This window comes from Gracilinanus agilis, chromosome 5, assembly GCF_016433145.1.
Source record: "Gracilinanus agilis isolate LMUSP501 chromosome 5, AgileGrace, whole genome shotgun sequence".
Classification (NCBI taxonomy): Eukaryota; Metazoa; Chordata; class Mammalia; order Didelphimorphia; family Didelphidae; genus Gracilinanus; species Gracilinanus agilis.
Window position 1 is genome coordinate 115,891,446 of NC_058134.1, and position 23,084 is coordinate 115,914,529.

At 34.5% G+C, this 23,084-nt stretch overlaps 1 protein-coding gene across 10 annotated transcripts in view; it reads left to right on the top strand.

The window, feature by feature from the left end:
- The first annotated feature begins 2,270 nt into the window (after positions 1-2,270).
- The window catches only part of CNOT4 (CCR4-NOT transcription complex subunit 4), a 99,607-nt gene continuing 78,793 nt past the window's right edge, over positions 2,271-23,084 (top strand). For 6 of the 10 annotated variants that reach the window (XM_044679376.1, XM_044679380.1, XM_044679375.1 and 3 more), the window contains exons 1-5: positions 2,271-2,444; positions 16,891-17,088; positions 19,705-19,791; positions 20,801-20,902; positions 21,692-21,817. In XM_044679376.1, the coding sequence (XP_044535311.1) occupies positions 2,271-2,444; positions 16,891-17,088; positions 19,705-19,791; positions 20,801-20,902; positions 21,692-21,817 (687 nt within the window). The remainder of the gene's footprint in view (positions 2,445-16,890; positions 17,089-19,704; positions 19,792-20,800; positions 20,903-21,691; positions 21,818-23,084) is intronic. The other 4 variants (XM_044679378.1, XM_044679382.1, XM_044679377.1 and 1 more) reach the window with 3 other exon arrangements.

A 23,084-nucleotide genomic window follows, 5' to 3' on the forward strand; every position in this document is an offset into this window, starting at 1 on the left:
CAAGGATGTTGTGAGTTGCCAGTGGTCATATAGCTAAAAGTTGGTATTGGGACCTTGAACTTGTCTATTTTTATTCTAAGTCCAGTGTCCATTTACTTGATCACATTCATTAGACAAGTGACTTGTTTGGCATTTCTCCATTGAAATAATTATATAAACTGTGTCCTCTTGCCTGAGTTTTGCACCACTCCCTAATCTCTGCTTGGTATGTACACCACCACCATTCAAGTAGTCACCTATATTTGTAAAACTACTACTACAACAAAGACAAGCGGGAACCCATAACAGCACTATCCATCAGATTGCTGGAAAGCTTTTCAATTTGTCTCAGATTAGTTTCTCTTCTCTTAGTAAAAATTAAGTGCCTATATTTGTCAGGTCTTGTGCAAAGCAGTGGGGATGTAAAAAAAAAGACAAAGATAGCCACAATCAAATTTGGGAAGTAGCAGGAAAATGACCATGTATGTAGTCAAGCTAGTATGTAAAATAAATGAGAGATGGGGGGAGGGAGAGAGAGAGAGAGAGAGAGAGAGAGAGAGAGAGAGAGAGAGAGAGAGCGCGCGAGAGCGCGAGCGCACCAGCCAGCCCATTCCCTGAATTCCCTCTAAAATTCTTCATAAAAATCTCAATACTTTCGTTGCATTAAGTAGTAATTACAGACTGACTCTCTCAGAAGTAGATTAGAGGTATCTTATATCAGCCCCAAATAAGTATAAATAATAGAATTTTCTGTCATTTAAGCTTAGATTTGGTTTTATGATCAACATATAATAGCATAGAATTGCCAAAAGGAAAAGATAAAGATAAATATATTTCAGTTCTTTGATAAAACCAGAACTTTAATTCAGATTTTTCCATAGAGTATACTACCAATACTCTATTAACAATTTTTTGTTGTGTTCGGGTTTCTTGACAAAGATACTGGATTGGTTTGCCATTTTCTTCTCTAGCTCATTGTACAGATGAGGAAATGGAGGCAAATAAGGTTGAATGACTTGCCCCGGGTAACACAACTAATAAGTAAGTGTCTGAAGGCAGATGTGAACTTAAGAAGATGAGTCTTCCCGACTCTAAGCCCATTACTTTATCCACTGTGCAACCTAGCTGCCTCTTACCTGGGAAGTAACTTTTCTTTTTTAAAAAAAATCTTATTGAATTTTGTTTTTTTAACATCATTCTCACTTTCCATTGTCTTTTCTCTCTAACCCTCTCCTTATAAATAAATATTATCAAGCAAAACAATTAAACACATTGACCACAATTTTAAAAGTATACCTCAATTTTGTGCCTCTAGCATATTATCTCTGCCAACAGATGGGAAACATGGTTTACTCTTATAAAGTCTTCTGAAGTCATGATCAGTTCCTTTCTTTAAAGAAAAAAATGTTTTGGATCATAGTAGGAGCAGGTTTCTCACATTTTGCTATTATTCTTTTCCCCATTTCTTTTGATTTACTATCTAACCATTAGATAATTTTTTTTTAGATGAAAGCCCTCTGTTTTGTGTCTCAGAAATAATATGGTTGGTCATTAGCTTTCAATGACATGTCCAAGCATATTTAATGTAAGCAGTTAAATTTTAAGGCATATACATTAGCTATGCCTGTTTTATCATATTTGAGTTTTCAACATTTAATGTAGTTGTAGTGAATCTTAGAAGTTAACTACTTTTTGTTTAACACATTATTATATGTGTTTACAGATTTAATTATGTGTCCAAGTATGTTATATTATTTTGTTTTTCACTTATGAGAATCCTACTGTACAGTACAAGATAATTGAGAGAGAAGTTGAAGAATAAGGCTTAAGGCAGAAAATGCCTATTCACCTTCTCTTGTCCCTTGAGATATGTCATTATAGTGCATGTCTATTCTTTAAATCTTGTTAGGAAATGCTAAGTGTTTTCTTAGCTCTCTTTTTCATTCAGTAATTACACAGAGTCAATCCCTTCTCTCCCACCCCTCAAGTTACCCCTATATCGAATCTCTGATCTCAGATTGCATGCTGGTATCTTAATAAATGCTTTCAATTCTTACATAAAATGCAAAAATTATCAAACTAACTTGCTTTGTAAAACTACAGCTTGCTTTGATAAATAAAACTTGAGAGTTTTCAGCATTTTACTTGTGTGATTAATTTTTGTTATGGTTTTTTTTTTTTCTGATTTTTCTCACAGGTCTTCAGAGTGCTCCATTTTAATTTTCAGTGCTGACCTTCCTTCTCCCTTAAGTTATTATAAACTTTTTTTGCTGCTGTGTATACAAGTGAAGATGTCTCGAAGTCCTGATGCAAAGGAAGACCCTGTGGAATGTCCCCTTTGCATGGAACCCTTAGAGATCGATGATATCAACTTTTTCCCTTGCACTTGTGGCTACCAAATTTGCCGTTTCTGTTGGCATCGTATTCGCACTGATGAGAATGGACTTTGTCCTGCTTGCAGAAAGGTACATATCCTATTGGTAACTGCTTACATTTTTCATGATGGTAAATCGACAAGTTAGCAAACTCATCTTGATCATGGGAGTGGGAGGGAATCTGTATTTATCTTCAGCTGAAGTTACAAGTAACAATATATGTCCTAAATCAGTACTGGGTGAGTAGAAATAATACTGTACTTTAAGCATTAGGAGATCCAACTTCTGGTCCTGGCTCTGTAACCAACTCTAGCTATGTGACTTTGGGCATCTCACTTAATCTTTGAGCTTCAGTTTGCTCATATATGTGAAATGAAGGATGTTACCCACTTTGTTTAATGACTCCCTTTCCACTCTCCCTTCTTTCTCTTTACCTTCTCCCCTCTTCTTTTTAATCTTTTCTGCCTTTCTCTTTACTCTCTCTCCTCCTTTCTTTCCTCTTTTTCTATACTATACTAGGCTAGTGTTAGAGATAATTACTAAGGTACTTCCTCTTGTTCTTATTGACATACAGATCAGCCTTTGAACAGTATATAATGATGACTTGTTAACAAAAGATACTTTGTTTTGTCATTGAAAAATTTTGCTGATAAGATTCAAAGCAGGATAAGTTTTCTTTACTCATTTACAATGATTTTTGTTGTTGTTGTTTATACGAAAATCCTAAATTATACTCCCTTTTCTTTGAGAGTTGCTGAAATAAATGTAGTAATAGATTTTTATGAAACTCTACATTTTTGTACTTGTTTGGTTTATAATAATGTATGATATATTAAGGGTGATTAAATGATTGTGGAAGTGTTTTGAAAATTATAAATGAGTAATACCTGAAAATCTTGTACATATTGAAATGTTTGCATTTAAAACTCAGATTTTAAAGGACTTTGGAGATCTGCCCAGTAATTTCTTTCCCTTTTCTGGGACTAAAAAAACCTAACCATAGTGATATTTAAAAATTTCATTAACTAGAATAGGTTTGAGAATGATTATTGAATTTCATTCTCCTGAACCTAATAGATTTAATAGTTTCTTATCTTTTGACTTGTATTATGAAATGAAGCCTTTGAGAAAGAATAAGGTAGTCATTTAGCCACTTAAGCAGTCACTTGGAGAAAATGGCAAAGAAAATGTTATCTAGGGATCATCTTGGACTCTTTACTATCTGTCACTCCCTATATCCAAGCTTTTGTCAAGGCTTGCTGATTTCACCTTTTCAACATCTCTCTAATACACCCTCTTCTCTCCTCGTGACCCTGTCCTCACTCTATTGAAGTCCCCTCATCACTCCTTGATTATTGTAATAGCTTGCTGGTGGATACACCTATCTCAAGACTCTTCTCTAATCCATCCATTATTTAGCTACCATTTCCCATCTTGTATGTTAGATCATGTCACCAATCCCCAACCCCTACCCTAACTCAGATTCCAGTGGTTCCTTATTACCTCTAGAACCAAATGCAAAATCCTCTGTTTGGCATTCAACAGACTTTCATAACCTATCCTCCTCTGACCTCTCCATTGTTCTTATATCTTACTCTCCAATCCAGTGACAGCCTCCTAACTGTTCACAAATAAGACCCCACCCTCTCCTAGTCTAGGCATTTTTTTCTGGCTCTCCTCATGCTTGGAATGCTCTTCCTTCTCTGCCCTGACTACTGACCTCTCTGGACTCCTTTAAGTCCCATCTAAAATCCCACCTTATTTCTAGAGTCTGTTAATTATTTCCTCTTTATCATGTGTGTAGCTTACTTTGTATATAATTTTTTGGCATGTTGTTTCCTCTGTTAGATTGTAAGCTCCTTGAGGGCAGAGACTGTTTTTTGCTCCTTTTTTTATCCCCAAGCAAAGTGCCTAGTACATAGTAGATACCTAATAAATGTTTTTTTATTAATTTTTTTACTTCCATAGATGAACCTTGATGCATCCTTTTTTCCCCCCTTACTTTGATAGTAAGCTGCTCTAGAAACCTGAGCCATAGAACTTTGATTTCACTGATACAGGAAACTCTTTGTGAGGAAACTTCCTTTTAGCAAAACAGATCAACAAGGACTAGATTGGCTCTCTACAACTTCTCATTGAAAAATGATTTCTTGCCTCATTCATCACAGCATTTTGGCAGGGAAAATGGAGTAAAAATCATTTCTGTTATTTTTAAAAATCAAAATGTTTGTCTTTTTTGGAAAATCAGCAGAGCAGTCAGTTTGTGGCATTTCTAGGCAGCCCCCATAGAGAGTCAGTGCAGTTTACTTGGAAAATGCTGGATTGTTTACTTAGGTCTCTGAGTTGGGTTCAGTAGAAACTATATAACCATTAAACTTGGTTTTTGTAAGTCATATTTTTTCCCTTCTCTGATTATGTCTTTGTTGGAACTATAAAAAATATATGTATATTTGCTGACAAGGTAGCATGTTTTTTCTTACATAAACTCATAAAATTTTAGTGTTGGAAGGTGTCTTGGAGATAATCTTGTTAAATCTTATTATGTTGCTTTAAAAAAGCATTATAAAGGTGAATAATGGTCTTTTTTTTTCCCCTGGTTTTTGCTATATTTCTGAATCTATTGTGAAGAAACAATTCTAGTTCTATCATCTTCCAAGTTTTTTTGTGATCTAATCAAGATGAGCTTCATTCATAATGTGATATTACTTTATAATAGACAACTATCTACATCATTTAATCAACTGGAATTCTCTTATAAAACATGAATAAATTTAAATGATAAACTCTCTAAATTGCTAGATCAGATTTAGAGGCATCTGAAATAAAATCACTTAGGGAAGATTCATGGTCTTATCTTCTTAGATCTTGCACAAACTGTTGCACAATGTCTTCCTTTCTCTTTTCTTATAATTTGTTCTTCAGGTACAATACATAATTGTGGAGATATCTTCATGGTCATGTTTGGAATTAACTAGATATTTTAAGGACAATTTGGATATAAACTTAAACTTATAAACTTCCTTTTCTATATTGCTACAACAGCCTAATTCAGAGTATAATTATATAAAAAGTTCCATCCAGATTGTCTCATTTTACTTGGGGTTTCCCCCCTCTTTTTATAGGAACAAAAGAGCTTTACTTTATTAAGGCTTCCATTATTTCTGATTACTATTATTTTTTTAGAATACTGAAATTCCAGTGGGTATTTTATGATGACCACTGAGTGTTAATTCAGTGGACATTTTATTTATTTTTTTTTTCCTTTTTTTTTTAAAACCCTTAACTTCTGTGTATTGACTCCTAGGTGGAAGAGTGGTAAGGGTGGGCAATGGGGGGTGGTGGTTCAAGTGACTTTCCCAGGGTCACACATCTGGGAAGCATCTGATGCTGGATTTGAACCTAGGACCTCCCTTTTCTAGGCCTGACTCTCAATCCACTGAGCTACCCAGCTACCCCCTCAGTGGACATTTTAGACATGTCCTCTGTGCTTGGTGCTAGGAATGCCCTGAAGAATATTACATTTTATTCTGGGATTAAATTAGAAAGATAGGAAAACAGACACTTTCCTGTTGAAGTGTTGGAAAATACAGAGAAACTTCATTTCTATGAAAGGGAGAAGAGCTGTAGGATAATAGTTTGAAGTAATGTCAAGATCACATTGAGTTTTTAAATAGAGGGAGATTTGGATACGTCTTCTGTAATAGGGAAAGAGGTAGTGGATAAAGGGAGACTAAAGAGTCAAAAGGCAGAGAGAAACCAGAAGGAAGGGGGCCAAGAAGAAAAATAGAAGGCGATGGTTTTAGCAAGGAGAAGAGTCATTTTTTGGTTAGATACTAGAAATTAGTGTGATGGACAAGAGTTGGATTGGAGGAGAATGAGCTTGCAAACCTCTCTTCTCAAAGCATGAGGTGAGGTTCTCTAGAGGGAAGAAAGGAAGCTTTAAAGAGGTAGAATATGATGGAAGAGAGAAGAAATTTTGAAATGTCTGTTATAGAAATATAGAAAAGAGATAGTCCTAAAAGAACTAAGGTGATTGCTGTACAGCACAGAGAACCAATTGGAGATTAGATTACATAAATGTGGAATGAACTTAATTGGTGATTCTTTCATCTTCTTCTGATTAGGAATGGAAATAGTTGATGGAGTTGGAATTGGCAGTGTGTTCGGCAAAGTACAAAGAGGCAAATAATTTGAGGGAAGAGAATAGTGAATCAATCAGTCAGTTAGTCATGGAGTCCAGTCTTAAAGAAGAAAGTGAGACTGGAGCAAGGATGCTTAGATAGAGATGAAAGAACAGAAAGGGGAGAGAGATTGGTCGTGATAGTGAAAATGAAGAAGAGGATTAAGATTAAGACAGAAGAAGAGAGGAAAGGATTGAAGGGTATCATCAGAGAGAACTTTGGAGGTAGCTTTAATTATGGATAATTAATGAAATTAAGGATAAGGATGAAATCTACAAATTATTCATTGCTTTATAGCCAAGATTTGGAGATAGAGGACACAGGACTTGGAGAGATGGATGAATTGGGAGACAGAAGTGTTTGAAAGGACAGGAACAAACACACCCACACACCCACAAGTAAGAGGCTGAGAGGAAGAATGAGTTAGAAATGGAATTCTTTGGATAGGGAAGATTCTAATAGTGAATAATCTGAATATCAGTAAGTAATTAAGACAGAGACTTGGATTGGTTATTATAGGTTGATGAAGTGAACTTCAAAGAAGGAGCTGCTGTGTAATGGTGGCAAAAGAAAGGGAAGGAAGTAGTGAAGGAAAGTTATACTATACACCAGGCATTGTGCTGAGTGCTTTACAAATATTTTCTCATTTGATCTTCACAACAATCCTGTGTGATAGGTGCTATTAATATCCTCATTTTACAGTTGAGAAAACTGCAGCAAACAGAGATTAAGGAACTTGATTGGGTCACACATCTAGTGATTGTCTGAAGTAGTATTTGAACACTTAGGTCTTTCTGACCCAAGTATCTCAGGCCTTCCCTCCCCTGCCCACATCATAGAAGACATCTTCCGAGAGACAGATATGTACGTATTAAGTGATGTCTTTCATGTTTCTGTTTTTCAATTTATTCTCTGGAGGTAACATTCTTAAATTATTCTTCAGATATTAAATCTGTAATGGTGTATGATGTTCTCTTGGTTCTACTTATTTCAATAATTGTTAGCTCATGTAGTTATTTCTTAGTTCTTTAAAAATAAGTCTGCTCATTGTTTCTTGGTAATGGTAATTACCAACCAGTAATAACAAGATTACTTGGCATGGTAATATTCCATCACAATCATATACCATAATTGTTTAGTCATTCCCTGTTTGATGGGCATTCCTTCAATTTCCTGTTCTTTGCCACCACAAAGAGAAATGCTATACATATTTTGTACCAGATAGGTTCTTTCCCTTTTCCCCTGATCTCCTTGGGAAACAGATGCTAGGTCTGAGGGTATGCAGTTTTATAGATCATTGGGGGTGATTCCAAATTGCTCTCAAAAATGGTTGGATCAGTTCATAGTCCCACCCATAGAGTATTAATGTCCCCATTTTTCGACATTCCCTCCAACATTTGTCATTTTGCCCTTTTGTCATTTTAACCAGCCTGATGGGTATGAGATAACTCAGAATTGTTTTTGTTTGCATGTCTAATCAATAGTGATTTAGGGCATTTTTTTCATATAACTGTATGGCTTTTATTTCTATATTTTAAAAATGTTTTCTTGATGCTCTCTTTTTTATTTTTGCCTCAGTCCTGCTTGCCCATTAACTGTACCAGGTCCTTTCCTGAAACAAACAAGCATAGTCAAGCAAAACAATTTAACATTGGCTATGTTGGAAAATATATCTCATTCTACTCTTTGGTTTGTCTTTCTGTTTTTTCTTCAATGTTGTTTTTTTTTTTTTTAATGTATTTTTATCCTTCTCCCTCTTCTCTTCCCAGAGAGCCATTCTAAGTAAAAAATAATATTTTTTAATGAGGAAAAAAAGAAGAGGAAGTAATCAGTAAAACTGATCAATGCATTGAGGAAGTTTGAAAATTTGTATACTGTACCATACTTGTGGACCTCTCCACCTCTGCAAAGAAGCAAAATGTTCTCCATTATTTGTATCATTCATTTTTGATATGTGTGTATACATGTGTTCTTGTTATTTCCTTTTACATTATTATAGTGATTTCCATTGTTTTCTTGGCTCTACTTCACTCTATCAGTTCATATAGATCTTTCAAGGTTGTTCTGTGTCATAGTAATCATTTTTTACATCATAGTATTTATTCATCACATTCACATAAAACAATTTGTTTAGTCATTTCCCAATTGATGGACTTCTACTTTGTTTCTGGTTCTTATCTATCACAAAAAATGCTGCGATATATATATATATATATATATGTATATATATATATGTGTGTGTGTGTGTGTGTGTGTGTGTGTGTGTATTTTGGGATTTTATTCTTCTCAATGATTGTCCCTTTGGGGTTTAACTTTTATAGCTGAATCTCTAGATCAAAGAATATAATGTATTAGTAATTTTATTTTCATAATTTCAAATTGCTTTCCAAAATTATACTAATTCTCAGCTCCACCAACAATATTCTAGGGCAGTAATGGGCAAATTTTTTAAAGAGGGGGCCGAAGGAAAGAAAATGCTCATCTGTCAGTCAGTTTCTAAGGCAACTCTTTCGAAGTTTCATTGTATTGTATCCTACTCATCGTATTCATGAGATTAGGAATAATGTCCTGCAGCAGCTGGATAGAACTTTTCAAGGGGCTGAANCTATCACAAAAAATGCTGCGATATATATATATATATATGTATATATATATATGTGTGTGTGTGTGTGTGTGTGTGTATTTTGGGATTTTATTCTTCTCAATGATTGTCCCTTTGGGGTTTAACTTTTATAGCTGAATCTCTAGATCAAAGAATATAATGTATTAGTAATTTTATTTTCATAATTTCAAATTGCTTTCCAAAATTATACTAATTCTCAGCTCCACCAACAATATTCTAGGGCAGTAATGGGCAAATTTTTTAAAGAGGGGGCCGAAGGAAAGAAAATGCTCATCTGTCAGTCAGTTTCTAAGGCAACTCTTTCGAAGTTTCATTGTATTGTATCCTACTCATCGTATTCATGAGATTAGGAATAATGTCCTGCAGCAGCTGGATAGAACTTTTCAAGGGGCTGAATCTGCTGGGAGCCTTGGTTTGCCCATCACTGTTCTAGAGTATGCCTTCCTATAGGCCTTCCAATATTGGCTATTCCTATCTTTTATCATCTTTGCCATTTTATGGAATATAAGTTGAAATCTCAGTGTTATTTTCATTTACATTCCTCTTATTAGTGATTTAGAGCACGGTCTGTCTTTTCTTAATATTTTTTTGATGGGTGGACAGAGAAAGTTTCAGTAGAATTACTGTATTCAACATGGTTACAAAAAATTGATGTATTGTTCTGTTGAAGAGGAATGTTTTCAATGACTTGGTTTTTATTTTAAATAACTTATGTTTTGTTAAATGCTGAGATTATATATACTACTTACCAATTCTCTCTCCCTTTCTTTTTTACCCATACCTTCCATCTTAGAATCATGTAAAGGCTAGACAATGGTAATTAAGTTTCTTGCTCAGGGTTACACATCTAGGAAGTCAGACCAGATTTGAATCCAGCACCCCCCCATCTCTAAGCCTGACTCTAAATCCACTGGGCCACTTAGCTTCCTCCTTTAGCAATTCTTTAAAAATAGGTTTTATTGATGCCTTTTATTCTTACGTTAGTAGTTTAGGAATAGCATCCTCTCTTCAAACCACTGGACATTTCCTTTTTTTTTTTTTTTAATAAAGAAAAATAAATAAAGTAGAAACAAATGACTATTTTAATAATATGTTTTAAGTTTTCTTTGCTTAGAGCATCTCTTTCTCTATCATGCCCCTCTCCTTGCTCCCTAATGCTTACTTGCCTAGAGAAGGGAGCTGATTTTCCTTTCTGATCTTCAGGGATGGGAGTGGTGGTGGGGTGAGGTGGAAATATCATTACAGTTATTTAGAGTTTGGTTTCATTTTAGGGCTCTTTTTATTTTCATTATAATCATTTTTGTGTGCATTTTGCTCTTCTACTGAACTATGTCACTTCATGCAAGACTCCCTATGTTTCTCATAAATTTCTCATATTTGTTATTTCTTATGCCACAGTAATGTTCTATTGCATTTAAATGCCCCATTTTGCTTACTCATTCATGTGTGAATGCACATTTTCTTTTCAATTCTTTGCTACTTCAGTGCAACTAAGAATATTTTGTTGCATGTATAGAATGTTTGGCAACTTCTAATTGTACCGGTGATTCTTGCTATTTAGTATCTAATTCACGCTAAAATAATAAAATTTATTTTGTTTTATGGATATAACCATATAGCCCTCTCAGGCTTATTTATGAATGGTATTGACTGATTTTCTGCCTTAAATGATCAAAGAATATAGCAGGTTCTTGAATAAGGTCTAATTTTGAGCAAGGAGAAGATCCACTGTCTAGTTTGCTATTGATAGTTTAGAACTCTAGAGATGGAAAGGACCTTAGAAATCACCCAGTTAAATACCTTCATTTTAAAAATAGAAATACTTAGGTTTCAACATCTTGTCCACTTTTTTTTTTTAACCCTTATTTTTGGTCTTAGAATCAGTAGTGTGTATTGATTCTAAGGCAGAAGAATGGTAAAGGCTAGGCAATGGGGGTTAAATGATTTGCCCAGTCACACAGCTAGGATGTGTCAGAGGTCAGATTTGAACCCAGGACCTCCCATCTCTAGGCCTGGCTCTCAGTCCAGTGAGTCGCCTAGCCACACTCCCATCTTTTCCATTATTGTTTCTATTCCACTGCACTATGGCTCTTTTTGTTTTGTGTATTTTTATGTAACTTGCTTGGTCTAACTATATAGAACAGTGACAATGATAAAGCTTCTTTCCAATATACTATCTTGAGATAATATCTTTGGGGAGAAGTAAAAGGAAACGAGGAAGGGAGAGACCTTTAATTCTTGAAAAAAATTTTTTTTTGTGGGAGGTCCTTTAGAATCAATAAAAAATTAGATTATGCATTAAACTTTTGGGATTTAAGGAGGGGGATTCTTATGAGATGATTTATGTGGTCTTTGGCAAATAACTCAATTAGAAAACTGGTATGGTATGTGACAAATAACAGGGACTTTTATATCAAGGAATTAATGTTTGTAAGTTTTGTCTTTAAAAACAAATTTCTAGCATTTATAGTGTTTTAAGGTTTGCCCACTACTGTACTTATTTTATCTCATTTCATTCTTGAGACAACCTTGAGAAGTAAATGCTGTTATTTTCCTTACTTTACAAATGGGGAAAATGAGGGTAATAGAGGTTAAATGACTTGCCTGGTGTCAAACAGCTAGTGTCTGAGAGGAGATTTGCTAGTTCTTGCATCCAGATCTAGCACTCTTTTACAATGTGGTTTTAAACAACTAAATAATATCATATGTGTTTTATCACATCTTTGAGATATGTAGAGACCTTTTTTTTTTTAACCCTTACCTTCTTGAGGTCACATTTGAACCTATGACCTTTCATCTCCAGAGCTGGCTCTATCTTCTGAGCTGCCCCCAGTTTCTTGCTTTTTGAAACCAACATATCCTTGTTGGATTAACCATAATATGTATATTTCTTTGAAGAGAATATGTTTTTTCCTTGGACTTCCATTATCAAACTGAAGAATTGATCATGGAAAATACTGAGCTGAAAGCTTTTGGTAGTTATTTAAAAGCTATTTCTATATTGCCCTCTCCCACTGCTCACAACCAAACCCTTTGTCATAATAAAGAAAAATCGTTAAGTAGAAAACAGCTATTGTAGTTTTTCTATCTGACTGTATACCGTATTTCATGTCAGGTCCAGATGATAAATAATTCTGTGCTCTTCATAGGCTTCATCATCTGGAAATTGTAGATTTCCCTTAGTAATTTTAATTTTTTTCTTTTATAAAATAAACTTTAAGTCCTTGCTAGTTAGTACTTTATTTACTCTGGGATCTTCTTTTCTTTTTTGTCCATTGCCTCTTACACAGTAAGAACTTCCCTCCTGCATTGACTCTCTTGACTATAACTCTAGCCCTTAGGACTTTGTAAACTTCCACCTTTTGATGGTATCTTTAAATCTCAGAGCCCTTTTGAGTAATTAAAATTTTTTTTTTGGATTATACATTTGGAAGTTGGAACTATTAATTTACTTAAAATGGGATACCATTTAATGAGAACATACATAATGTTACTCAACCCTATTGTGGTAGAATCCTAACCTTCTGGTTCCTTAATGCAAAATCTATTAGTTGCTTTGATCATATTTGTCATAAGATTCTCTGGACTAAGTTGTAATAAAGTTTTAAAATAAAGAATTTTTGTTTCAAAATAGTAGCACTTTTGGAAACCAACAAAACATGGTAAATATTATGAATGGCCCAACTTCTTGGACCCTGGAGAATTCTGCAGAAGTTAGGCCAGTTACTTAGCAACCCAATTTACATGCATCCCATTTCAGGGACAGCTCTGACCGCTCCTCCCACTAGCATACTAAGGAAGGACCATTAGATTAGAAAACTTAGAACAATTTTAGAATATTAAAAATAACTTGGTAGATTGAGAATTTTGCAGAATTTTTTTGAAACAGTCCATTCCAGTTCTTTATAAAGTTCAGTTGGCTCTGAAGAAATGTGTCAGTAATCCTATAAGGGAGCAAACAAGAAGTTAAAAGTTGAAAATAATGATAGAGTAAGGGAAAGATAGGTTTGCTTCATACGTCCTGTGAGAGGAGCAAGAAGAAAAGCAAAATGTCTTCTTTAACTTTTCTGTAGCATTGGTTGAAATAGGTTTCTTGCAACATTAGACAAAAGACTAATAGTTGGAAAACACTTTAACAAAGACCTCTGTGGGATGCTTAGATGATACCTTTTATTAAAGCTAAGTTATAGGCACCATCCTCAAAATGTTTCCTGTTCTTCATGTTAATATCTCCCACTTAGTCTCTCTTCTTGTCTTCCAGGTTTCTATCATTTCTCTCCTAATTATTGTTCTCATTGTCACTGGGTTTTTTTATGTGCAATTTCCAGATCTGCAGTAATGTTCTTTTGAAATTTTTCTTTATTTGATCCTACCATTCCCTCAGACTATTGTCATATCTCAACTCCCTTTTACTGCCAAATAGAAAAAAAAAAACTATTTATATTGCTTGCTTCCTCTTTCTCACCTCCTATATGCTTTTCCAGTTCTTGTAGTCTGGTTTCTGTCTCTACTTCTCAACTTAAACCTCTCTTACCAAGGTGACCAGTATTTTCTTTATTTTGCTCAGTGACCTTTTCTCAGTTCTCATCATTTTATTTTTAAACTCTAAGATACAACTCTAAGATAGAAGGGCAGGTGCTAGGCAAATGGGGTAAAGTGATTTGCCCAGTCACACAACTAGAATGTACCTGAGCCCACATTTGAACCCAAGTCCTTCCAACTCTAGGCTTGGTACTTTAAATACTCTGATACTCTATATACTCTGCCCATCCTCATCCTCTTTTACCCCTCTTCAGTGTTTGGCTCTTGGATATTCTCTCTTCTTCCTGAGTTTTTATGACATTGCTTTGTTGTAGCTCTTTTAAAATCAAACTACTCATTTTTGATCTTCTTTATATTATCATTGTCTATATTTGGCCCCCTATTCTTGGGCTTATGCAAGTTCTTGATTCTAGTTCTTCTCATTTTGTTTCTTTATCCTTTTTGTTATTGATCTCATCAGCTCCCTTGGATTCAGTTATTATGTTTATGCAGGTGACCATCAAATCTACCTATCCAATATTCCATATCCATCTTGAGTTCTAGTTCTGCGTATTCAGTTTTCTGTTAAAAATATCTCCCTGGATATTTCGTAAACATTTCAAACTTAATCATGCCCAGTACAGAACTCACTACCTTTTGCCTAAACATTCTTCTACTTCCTAACTTCCCTATTTCTTTGTCAATTAGTACCATTTATTTACTCACTTAACCTTTTCATTGTCAGCTGTGGATTTTAAAATTAATATTCAGTATCTCTAAAGTATAATATTTATAGAAATGAGAACACAGAGAACATTCCCCAGTCACTTCATATGGAAGAGAGAACAAGGGCAACAAAGACCGGTCACCATTCAATTCACGTGGAAGAGAGAGGGAGAGGGGCATTACCCAAAACTTATATACAATCATGCAAAGGATGCCTGTAAATAGAAAGGAAAAGGAATTGTGGGTAATACAGAAAGGAATCCTGGGCAATGCAGTTCCAGGGGTTCAAAATTTTCCAACTATACACAGCCAATTTATAATTTATAATTATTTTCTAAATCATGTCTGTCACCTCTTCAACATTGATTGCCTTTATCACCTGCTCTTTACACCCCACAACCATCTTAATTTAGACTTTTTTCTGGACTATTGCAATATTCTCCTAATTCTTATCTCTAGTCTCTATATCTCTAACTTGATGTCCACATAGCTGTCAAATTGATGTCACTAAATTGTGGATGTGATCATGTTACTCCTCTTTTTCAAGAAACTTCAGTGACTCCCTGTGAAATTCATCGTTAAACATATTTCCTTGATATTCCACAAGTATTTCAAACCTCAAATACAGTACAGAACTCATTACCTTTTTCCTAAATCTATTTCCTCCTAACTTTCAATTTTTTTTCAACTACTTAGAATACCACTACTTTAGTTTGGCATTCTTTATAGTCTGACATGACTTCCCTTCCACATGCAATCTGGTTTCTCTAGTCAATCTTCTGACATTATTCAATGGAAACTATTCTTTCCAAAGTTACCAATGATTTCTTAATTGTCAAATCTAGTGACCTTTTCTCAGTCTGCATCATTCCTATCTTCTCTGTATCTTTTGACACTGTCAATCATCCTCTTTTCCTTGATACTCTCTTCTCTAGGTTTTTATATTGCCATTCTCTCCCGGTTGTCTTTCTGCTTATATGATCAAATCTATTCAGCCTCCTTTGCTGGATTTTCATCTATTTAATACCCACTAACTATGGATGTCTCACCAAGTTCTATCTTGGGACCTCTTCTTTTCTTCTTCTGTATTATTTCATTTGTCGATTTCTTTAGCTGTCATGGATTTATTTATCATCTCTATGCTGATGATTTTTGTATATATTTATCCCGCCCTAACATCTCTGTCTCTCTCTCATATCCAGTTGTCTATTGGATATCTTCAACTGGATGTCCAGCAGACATTTTAAACTAAACATATCCAGAAACTGAATTCATTATTTCTTCCTCTCCCTTCTTTCCCAATCCTCCCCCGCCACCCCCCCTTCTAGCTTCCCTATTATTGTCTAGGACACCAACAATCTTCCCACCTTTGTAGGTGCCGTCCTTGACTCATCATCTTTTTTCACCCTCAATATCCATTCTCCTTCTGAGTTCTGTCAAGTTACTCTCATATCATCTTTCATAAACATCTCTCACATATGCCCCCTTTACCTTTACTGTGGGGAACCCCCCCACCCCCAATTGCCTTCTAGTCTGTGTTTAGCACATGGACTGCACATAGTGGGGGATTAATAAATGTTTATTGACTGACTTTGTTGCCAAACTGGCCTACTTGCTATTCCCTGTATATGATATTCCATGTCCCATCTCCATACCTTTCCACAGGCTATTTCCCAAGCCTCAGCTGGCCTCCTCTCATTTCTTGGAAGTCCTACTAATAAGTAAAACTTACTTCTCTCCCCTTCCCCTATACTTATCACTCTCATTTTATTTTGTATACATCCTCTATTTCTTTTGTATATGTATCTCCTCAGTAGAAGGACCATCTCATTTTTGTATTTGTATCCATAGTACAGAGTGGAGTGCTTGACACATAATGGAATTTAGAAAGTGCCTTAAAAATGCTTTTATTCATCTCCCACTTTGCCCTTAAAGTTGAAAGGAACTTTAGATATCATCTAGTCCAAATCCCTTCATTTTAGAATTGAAGAAACCAAAGTTTAGATAAGTTAAGTGACTTGCCCAAGGTTATAAAACTAATGGCAGGCTGGCCAACTTGTTGACCACTGCTAGCCCTACCATTCATTAGAAGTATGAATTGAAAACTTACCCTGTTCTTTTTAAGTCATGTAGCTGATGGAATATCCAAGATATAAATTTATTAAAACATTTAGACAGGATCCTGTGAATGTGTTCTTAATGTCATTAAAAGCTGTAACACTGTCTTGCAAATTAAAGAGATCTGGTTACTATTTCTTTTAAGCTTTTTTGTTGTTGTTGTTATAAATATTGAGCAAAGGAAACTACCTGAGAATAACAAAGGTGGGTGTTGTTTTTTTCCCCTGGAAGCATAAGTTAAAAGAGCTGTCTGTCCAGGCAGCTTCAGAAATAGTTTTGTAAAAAGTAAGTAAACATTGGCTCCTTTAACTTTATCCTATTCCAAGTTGCATTTGTGTTAACCTCCATATTTGCATCATGATTAAAGCCATATCCAGAAGACCCAGCAGTGTATAAACCACTTTCCCAAGAAGAACTGCAAAGGATAAAGAATGAGAAAAAACAGAAGCAGAATGAAAGGAAACAGAAGATATCAGAGAATCGCAAACATTTGGCCAGTGTACGTGTTGTACAAAAGAACCTCGTTTTTGTGGTAGGACTCTCCCAGCGTTTAGCAGACCCAGAGGTAAGCAAATTTTAGGCCCTTTCCCCTCTAAAGACTTTCTTAATCTGCTTGTTAGTCACACTTAACCTTAGACAACCTATGGGGAGTCCATCATTGTTTAGATATTTGTTTAGTAAACAGGCAAAAATCTTAATTGATAGAGAACTTGATTAAGTCACAGAGAATCCAGCTTTCTCTAAGAGCCACCTTTTTAAGGAAGGTACAGTGAGGCAGCACTCAATTTTACACCTCCTCCTATATACCCTGTCCCCTTATTTTTCTATAACCAGAATTAATGTCAGTTAATAGCAGCATTTCCATTATATGAATCTACTTAAAATTGTCGCTTTTCAATATTGAATGTATCTAGGATCACTCTTAATTTTTATTCCATCCTCTACCTGTTCATGGTAGGGAAGGTAGGAAGAACTGGATGAAGAAAGAAGATTCTCTGTAGAATTGTCTCTCTTGTTACTTCCTTTCTTTTCTTACTGTTAGGGATAAGTCCCTAAGCAAGAACCTTTAGCACCTTTCCCTTTTTCCCCTGACATAGTTCTCTCAGTTCTATTATCCTCACAGATGGCATAGTGGATAAAGTGCTGCATCTGGAGTCAGGAAGCCCTGAATTCAAATCTGGCCTCAGGCACTTACTAGCTGTGTGATCCTGAGCTAGTCACTTCACCTCTGCCCAAATTTCCTTATCTGTAAAGTGGGGGTAATAATAGCACCTAATTCCCAGGGTTGTTATGTGGATCAAATGAGATAATAATTGTAAAGTGCTTAGCACAGGACCTGGCACATAGAAGGACTATCTTGAGGTTAAAGTTACCCTCCTATACTTTGACCTGTTAAATTACAGCTGGTGTAGCGTATTGATTTGGCCACTATGTTTTAGGAAGGATCAGCAAGGTGAAGGGATTCAAACCCTTTCCAGAGAGAGGATTGGCCAAAGGAATGAATAACATTTAGCTTGAAGTAGAGGAACTTAAGGGACAATGAAAGCTGCCCTTCTGGTAGAGATTAGATTTCTTCTGCAGAACCAGGACTGCTGTAACTTGCAGAGATGCAGTAAATTAGGGCTTCTTACTGCAGTATATAGAATGACAATTTCCTTGAGTTTGATGAAATTAAAAATAAGAATATTTGATCAGTTTCTATTCTGTTTTAGTTTCTTGATTTGACAGCACATGCTTCTTCAAATGAATGATTATAAATGTGGTAAATCTGCATCCATCCTAGGGAGAGGAATATATAGAAGATAGATGTCTTAACCAATGATTTACTTAAGGATATTTTCTACATCCAGTTGAGGGCTCAAGAAGACTGGAGAGGGGAGTGGATTGCTGCAATGCTTTAAATCTGTGTCCCAGTAGAGATGGTGGTATGGCAGCTCTAAGGATGGCTGTTTCTTTTTGTTTTAGGCAAAGTATATAAAGATGGTTTACCTCCTTTTCTGCAATTTCAGCTTGGTGTTTAGTGGAGCAGGGTGTGATCTGCTACCTTTGCTTCTAGATTTGGGCTTTGGGATCTTTTGAGTGCAGTAATTAGTTGAAGGAAGATGAGAAAATAAAAGTGAAATGTACTAAAACTCCCTATAGACAAATATCCTAGCAAAGGATTATAGACTTTATTATTCATGTTGCTCTGTGTACATTTTATTTGTGTGTGTGTATATATTTATATATACACACAGACATATATATGTGTATATGTAAGCACATATGCACATATATATATATTTATATCAAACAGTATTGTTTTATTTATAGTCCCTAGAATGATAGATAGCACTTGTATTTACCAAATTCCAAGACCCCAAACCATATCTATCTATCTATCTATCTATCTATCTATCTATCTATCTATCTATCTATCTATCTATCTATCTATATACACACACAGGCACATAATCACAAAGATATACATTATGAAGGCATTGCAGAAGTTAAAGTTTTGTTGGTCTTGCCACACACAGATTGATATAAAGAAAAAAAAATTATTGACAGATGCTCTTCCTTGCTGGAGAACATTAAGCAAAGGCTATTTAATTGGGTTTGGTATAGAGGGGATTCTTGTTTAGATAGGAGAGGGTATATACATTATACCAAGGTGGCTATTGAGGAAATGAGCAAGGAAGAAAATAAAACATGGATAGAAATGTGACTAGTTCTTATGATACCACCTTTAGATTCTGTTGGTATGAGAACTGGCTTCTTATAAGAACACATTACCTTTAACATTATCAGTTTAACTTGCTGGATACCATTTGTTCTGAGATTTATGTTTGTATAGTTAGTACTTGGTTCTCTTTACCAGGGGGGACTTTTGGTAAAGATAAAAATTAAAAAAAAAAAAAAAACAACTAAATAAACCCAAATAATTTCATCTTTTAAAGTCATTATCCCTTGGCAACAGCAATTTTTCCACATGATTTTTGGTAAAAATCACTTTGGATAATTGATATACTTATAATCTGGGTTTGATAGTGTTTTGAGTTAAACTTTCTACTAGTTAATTTTTAGTTTTACAAGTGAAGAAAATTACATTCATATTTTTTACTTCTATCCCCTTTTTAATAAGGATGAAATTTCTGGTTGAAAAAAAAAAACCCAGCTTATATCTTTTTTTTTTTTGTAGGTTTTAAAACGACCAGAATATTTTGGGAAGTTTGGTAAAATACATAAAGTTGTCATCAATAATAGCACATCATATGCAGGCTCACAGGTAACTAACTATAGGAATCTTTACCTTTTTTTGCACAGCATGACATAGGCTATAGACGTTCTATCTTCAAAAAGAGGTAGTTCCTTATTAAATTTTATTTCTCTTTTGTATTATTGATTTGGGAATGAATGAAATATATCTTTTGGCTAAGAAATGCTGGTAGAATAGCACCCTCTGATGGTGTACTGGAGGAAATTATTTTTGCTTATAATGGATCTGAAAGGCAAAGATTTCCTGTTCTATTGACTAACATAATTTAGAGAATGAGAAAAAGACTTAGAGATGGGAATTCAATCTTTTTATTGAAATTAGCTTTGGATACTTCTTCCAAGTAGCACAGTCTTCTAATAATAAATATTTGGTAGTCATTTTAATAGTATTGCTATTAGGCAGATAACCTAATTAGGCAGATAATTTTTTTTCTTTAAGGTAAGACCTTACTTGTGCCGTATCTGTTTTTATTTTATATGGTTATATGAGAGGAGGGAGGATTGGAAATTATAATCTGAGTGATGTCATAAGAGGAATTTTTACTCTATTTAAAAAATTTATTTCATACTTTAAAAATCAAGACCTGTGAACTTAATTTATTTTTTTCAGATCAAATGCTATTATCTCAGATTTCTTTGTAGAGCATAGTCTTTTTTAAGGTAGGCATATGGTAATAAAAAGAAAAGGTCATGTGATATAGAGGAAACAGTGCTAGATTTGGAATGGAATGCTCTGGGTTCATATCCTAACTTTGCTTCCTGTGTGGCTGTAGGCAAATCATTTAACTTTTCTGGGCTTTAGGTTACTACTCATCTTTAAAGTTTCTGACTATTAACTTCTTAGAAGATTGCTTTCAAATGAGCTTTTGGCTGGAAACCACATTTTATCATTGGAAGTTTTTTCAGATATATTGTTCTAAATTCCTTATTATTCTTGTAAGAGAAGTTGGTTTTTTTTTTTTTTTTTGGTTACTGTCTTGTAATATTTATGACAGTGGGGTGGAATGTTTTCACTTTAGGGTCCAAGCGCCAGTGCTTACGTCACCTACATCCGGTCAGAAGATGCTCTCAGAGCCATACAGTGTGTCAACAATGTAGTAGTAGATGGCAGAACACTTAAGGTAATATAATTTCTTTTTGATGACCAATTTTTTTGGACCAAAAGATAATTTATTGGGGCAGCTAGGTGGCACATTGGATAGAATGCTGGGCCTGGAGTCAGGAGGTCCTCAGTTCAAATCCAGCCTTAGACATTAGCTGAATGACCTGTTCATTCCCTGTTTGCCTCTATTTCTTCATCTGTAAAATGAGCTGGAGAAGGAAATGGCAAACTCTTTGCCAAGAAATCTCAAATTGGTCATGGAGAGTTGGACATGATTTATCAACTTTAAATAATAATTTTATCTACTTGACAGATTTCATATACCAAGTTTTAAGGCAATGTGTCTATTATAACTGATTAACTTTAGTGCCTGAGAAAGTTCATATACTTATGCAGCTGTCAAATTCTATAGGTTACTTTTTTGTTAGAATAAGCCAAATCTCTTTTTAAAAACTTACTATTTTTTAGCATTCTTTTCTTTTTTACATTTTTAGTTCCAGAATCTTTTCCTGTGTCCACCCTTTCCCTACCCACTGAGAAGGCAATCAATATGATAGCAGTTATATATGTGAAATCCTGCAAAATACGTTTTCATATTAGCCATATTTTTTTGAAAATCAAGAAAAATAAAGTGAGACAATTATACTTAAGTTTGCACTCAGAATTCATTAGTTCTCTCTCAAATCATATTTCTTAGAGAATGCTTTCTGAAATATACATTGGCATATGTTTCTTTATGTGTATTATTGCCCTTTTTGAAGTCAAGTAATATTTTTATCTTCACTTTTTTTTCCTTCTTTTTTGGCAGGCTTCTCTAGGTACAACAAAATACTGCAGTTACTTCCTAAAGAATATGCAATGTCCAAAACCCGACTGCATGTATCTACATGAATTGGGGGATGAAGCAGCTAGCTTCACAAAAGAGGAAATGCAGGTAGTAAAGCAGTATGACTTGCCAGCTTTGCAGAGAGGAACACTTAGTTTTAATTTTTTGTTAAATTATTTCCTTCAAAAGTGGAGAGCTTAAAAAAAAAGATATTTTGCTCAGAATAATGGTATCAACAAAATGTAATATAAATAGGATGTCATGGCCATGAATTAAGTTTTCTCTTGTCTGTGTTTTTTTACGTGGTGTCTTAGAAAATATATCCCATCAATATAGGGAAATGATAATGTTATAGAGAGTTATGCTCTCTCTTCAGGTGTTCATTGAATTAGTAACTTGTGAAAGAGTGAATTGAAGGCTTAATGTCCTGTGTTCTTTCACTTTTCCTCCTCTCCTGTCTCCTTTCAATTTATAGTATAAATATTCTTTAGAAGTGAAAATGTTGAAAAGACATCATATTACATGAGGATTATACCAAAATATAATGCTGTACTTCCCTATTGTAGATGAGGACTTCAGATTTGTGGCTGTGGACTTTTACAGGAATACTTCTCTTTTAGAAGGTGGGGGGCATTCATTGCTACCTTTCATTCTTCACATCAACCTAGAGCAAGTCTAATTAGAATGAAGAGTGCATTGCTAATTTTCATTGTGAAAAATTTACCTTCTTTAACTTTGGAATTGCTATAGTTTAAATCCCTACAATCTTCTTTTTACATTGTCTTTGGGATCTAGAAGCAATATTAAAATGAGGTCCTTATTTCACAATGTTAGAAACAAGCACTAGTATAGGGCCAAAGTTTTCTTGGATGACATCCAATGAAGACCCACTATTCATCTCGATTTTGTATCATTAAGATAAATATACCATTTGACTTAAGTTAATTTGCTTATTTGAATATTTTTATTCAATATATTTTATCTACTGCAATTGATAATGAGATTGAACATGTATTATATGGGTTGCCTCTTTTGCAGTCTTTTGATAATCAGTTTTCAACAACCATTTAGTGGAAAAGAGCATGAAATAATTTTTCTTCTGAATTGGAAATAAACAAAGCTTTTAAACTTTTTATAGTTTGTACCTCTAGAGACAGTGAAGTAGTATAAACATAAGTCCAGAAGTGTTTTTCTTGTTAACATATTTCCTTAATATGGAATAGTAAATTATTATAAGCAATTATAACAGATATGAAGAGATTTTTCTGTATCTTGTTAAAGGAAATCCAATATTGCATTCTAAATAGTATAGACAAGAAAATGTGAATGAAAGTATTATGTGTGTGACTCAAGGGACCTCAGAACAGAAAATAAT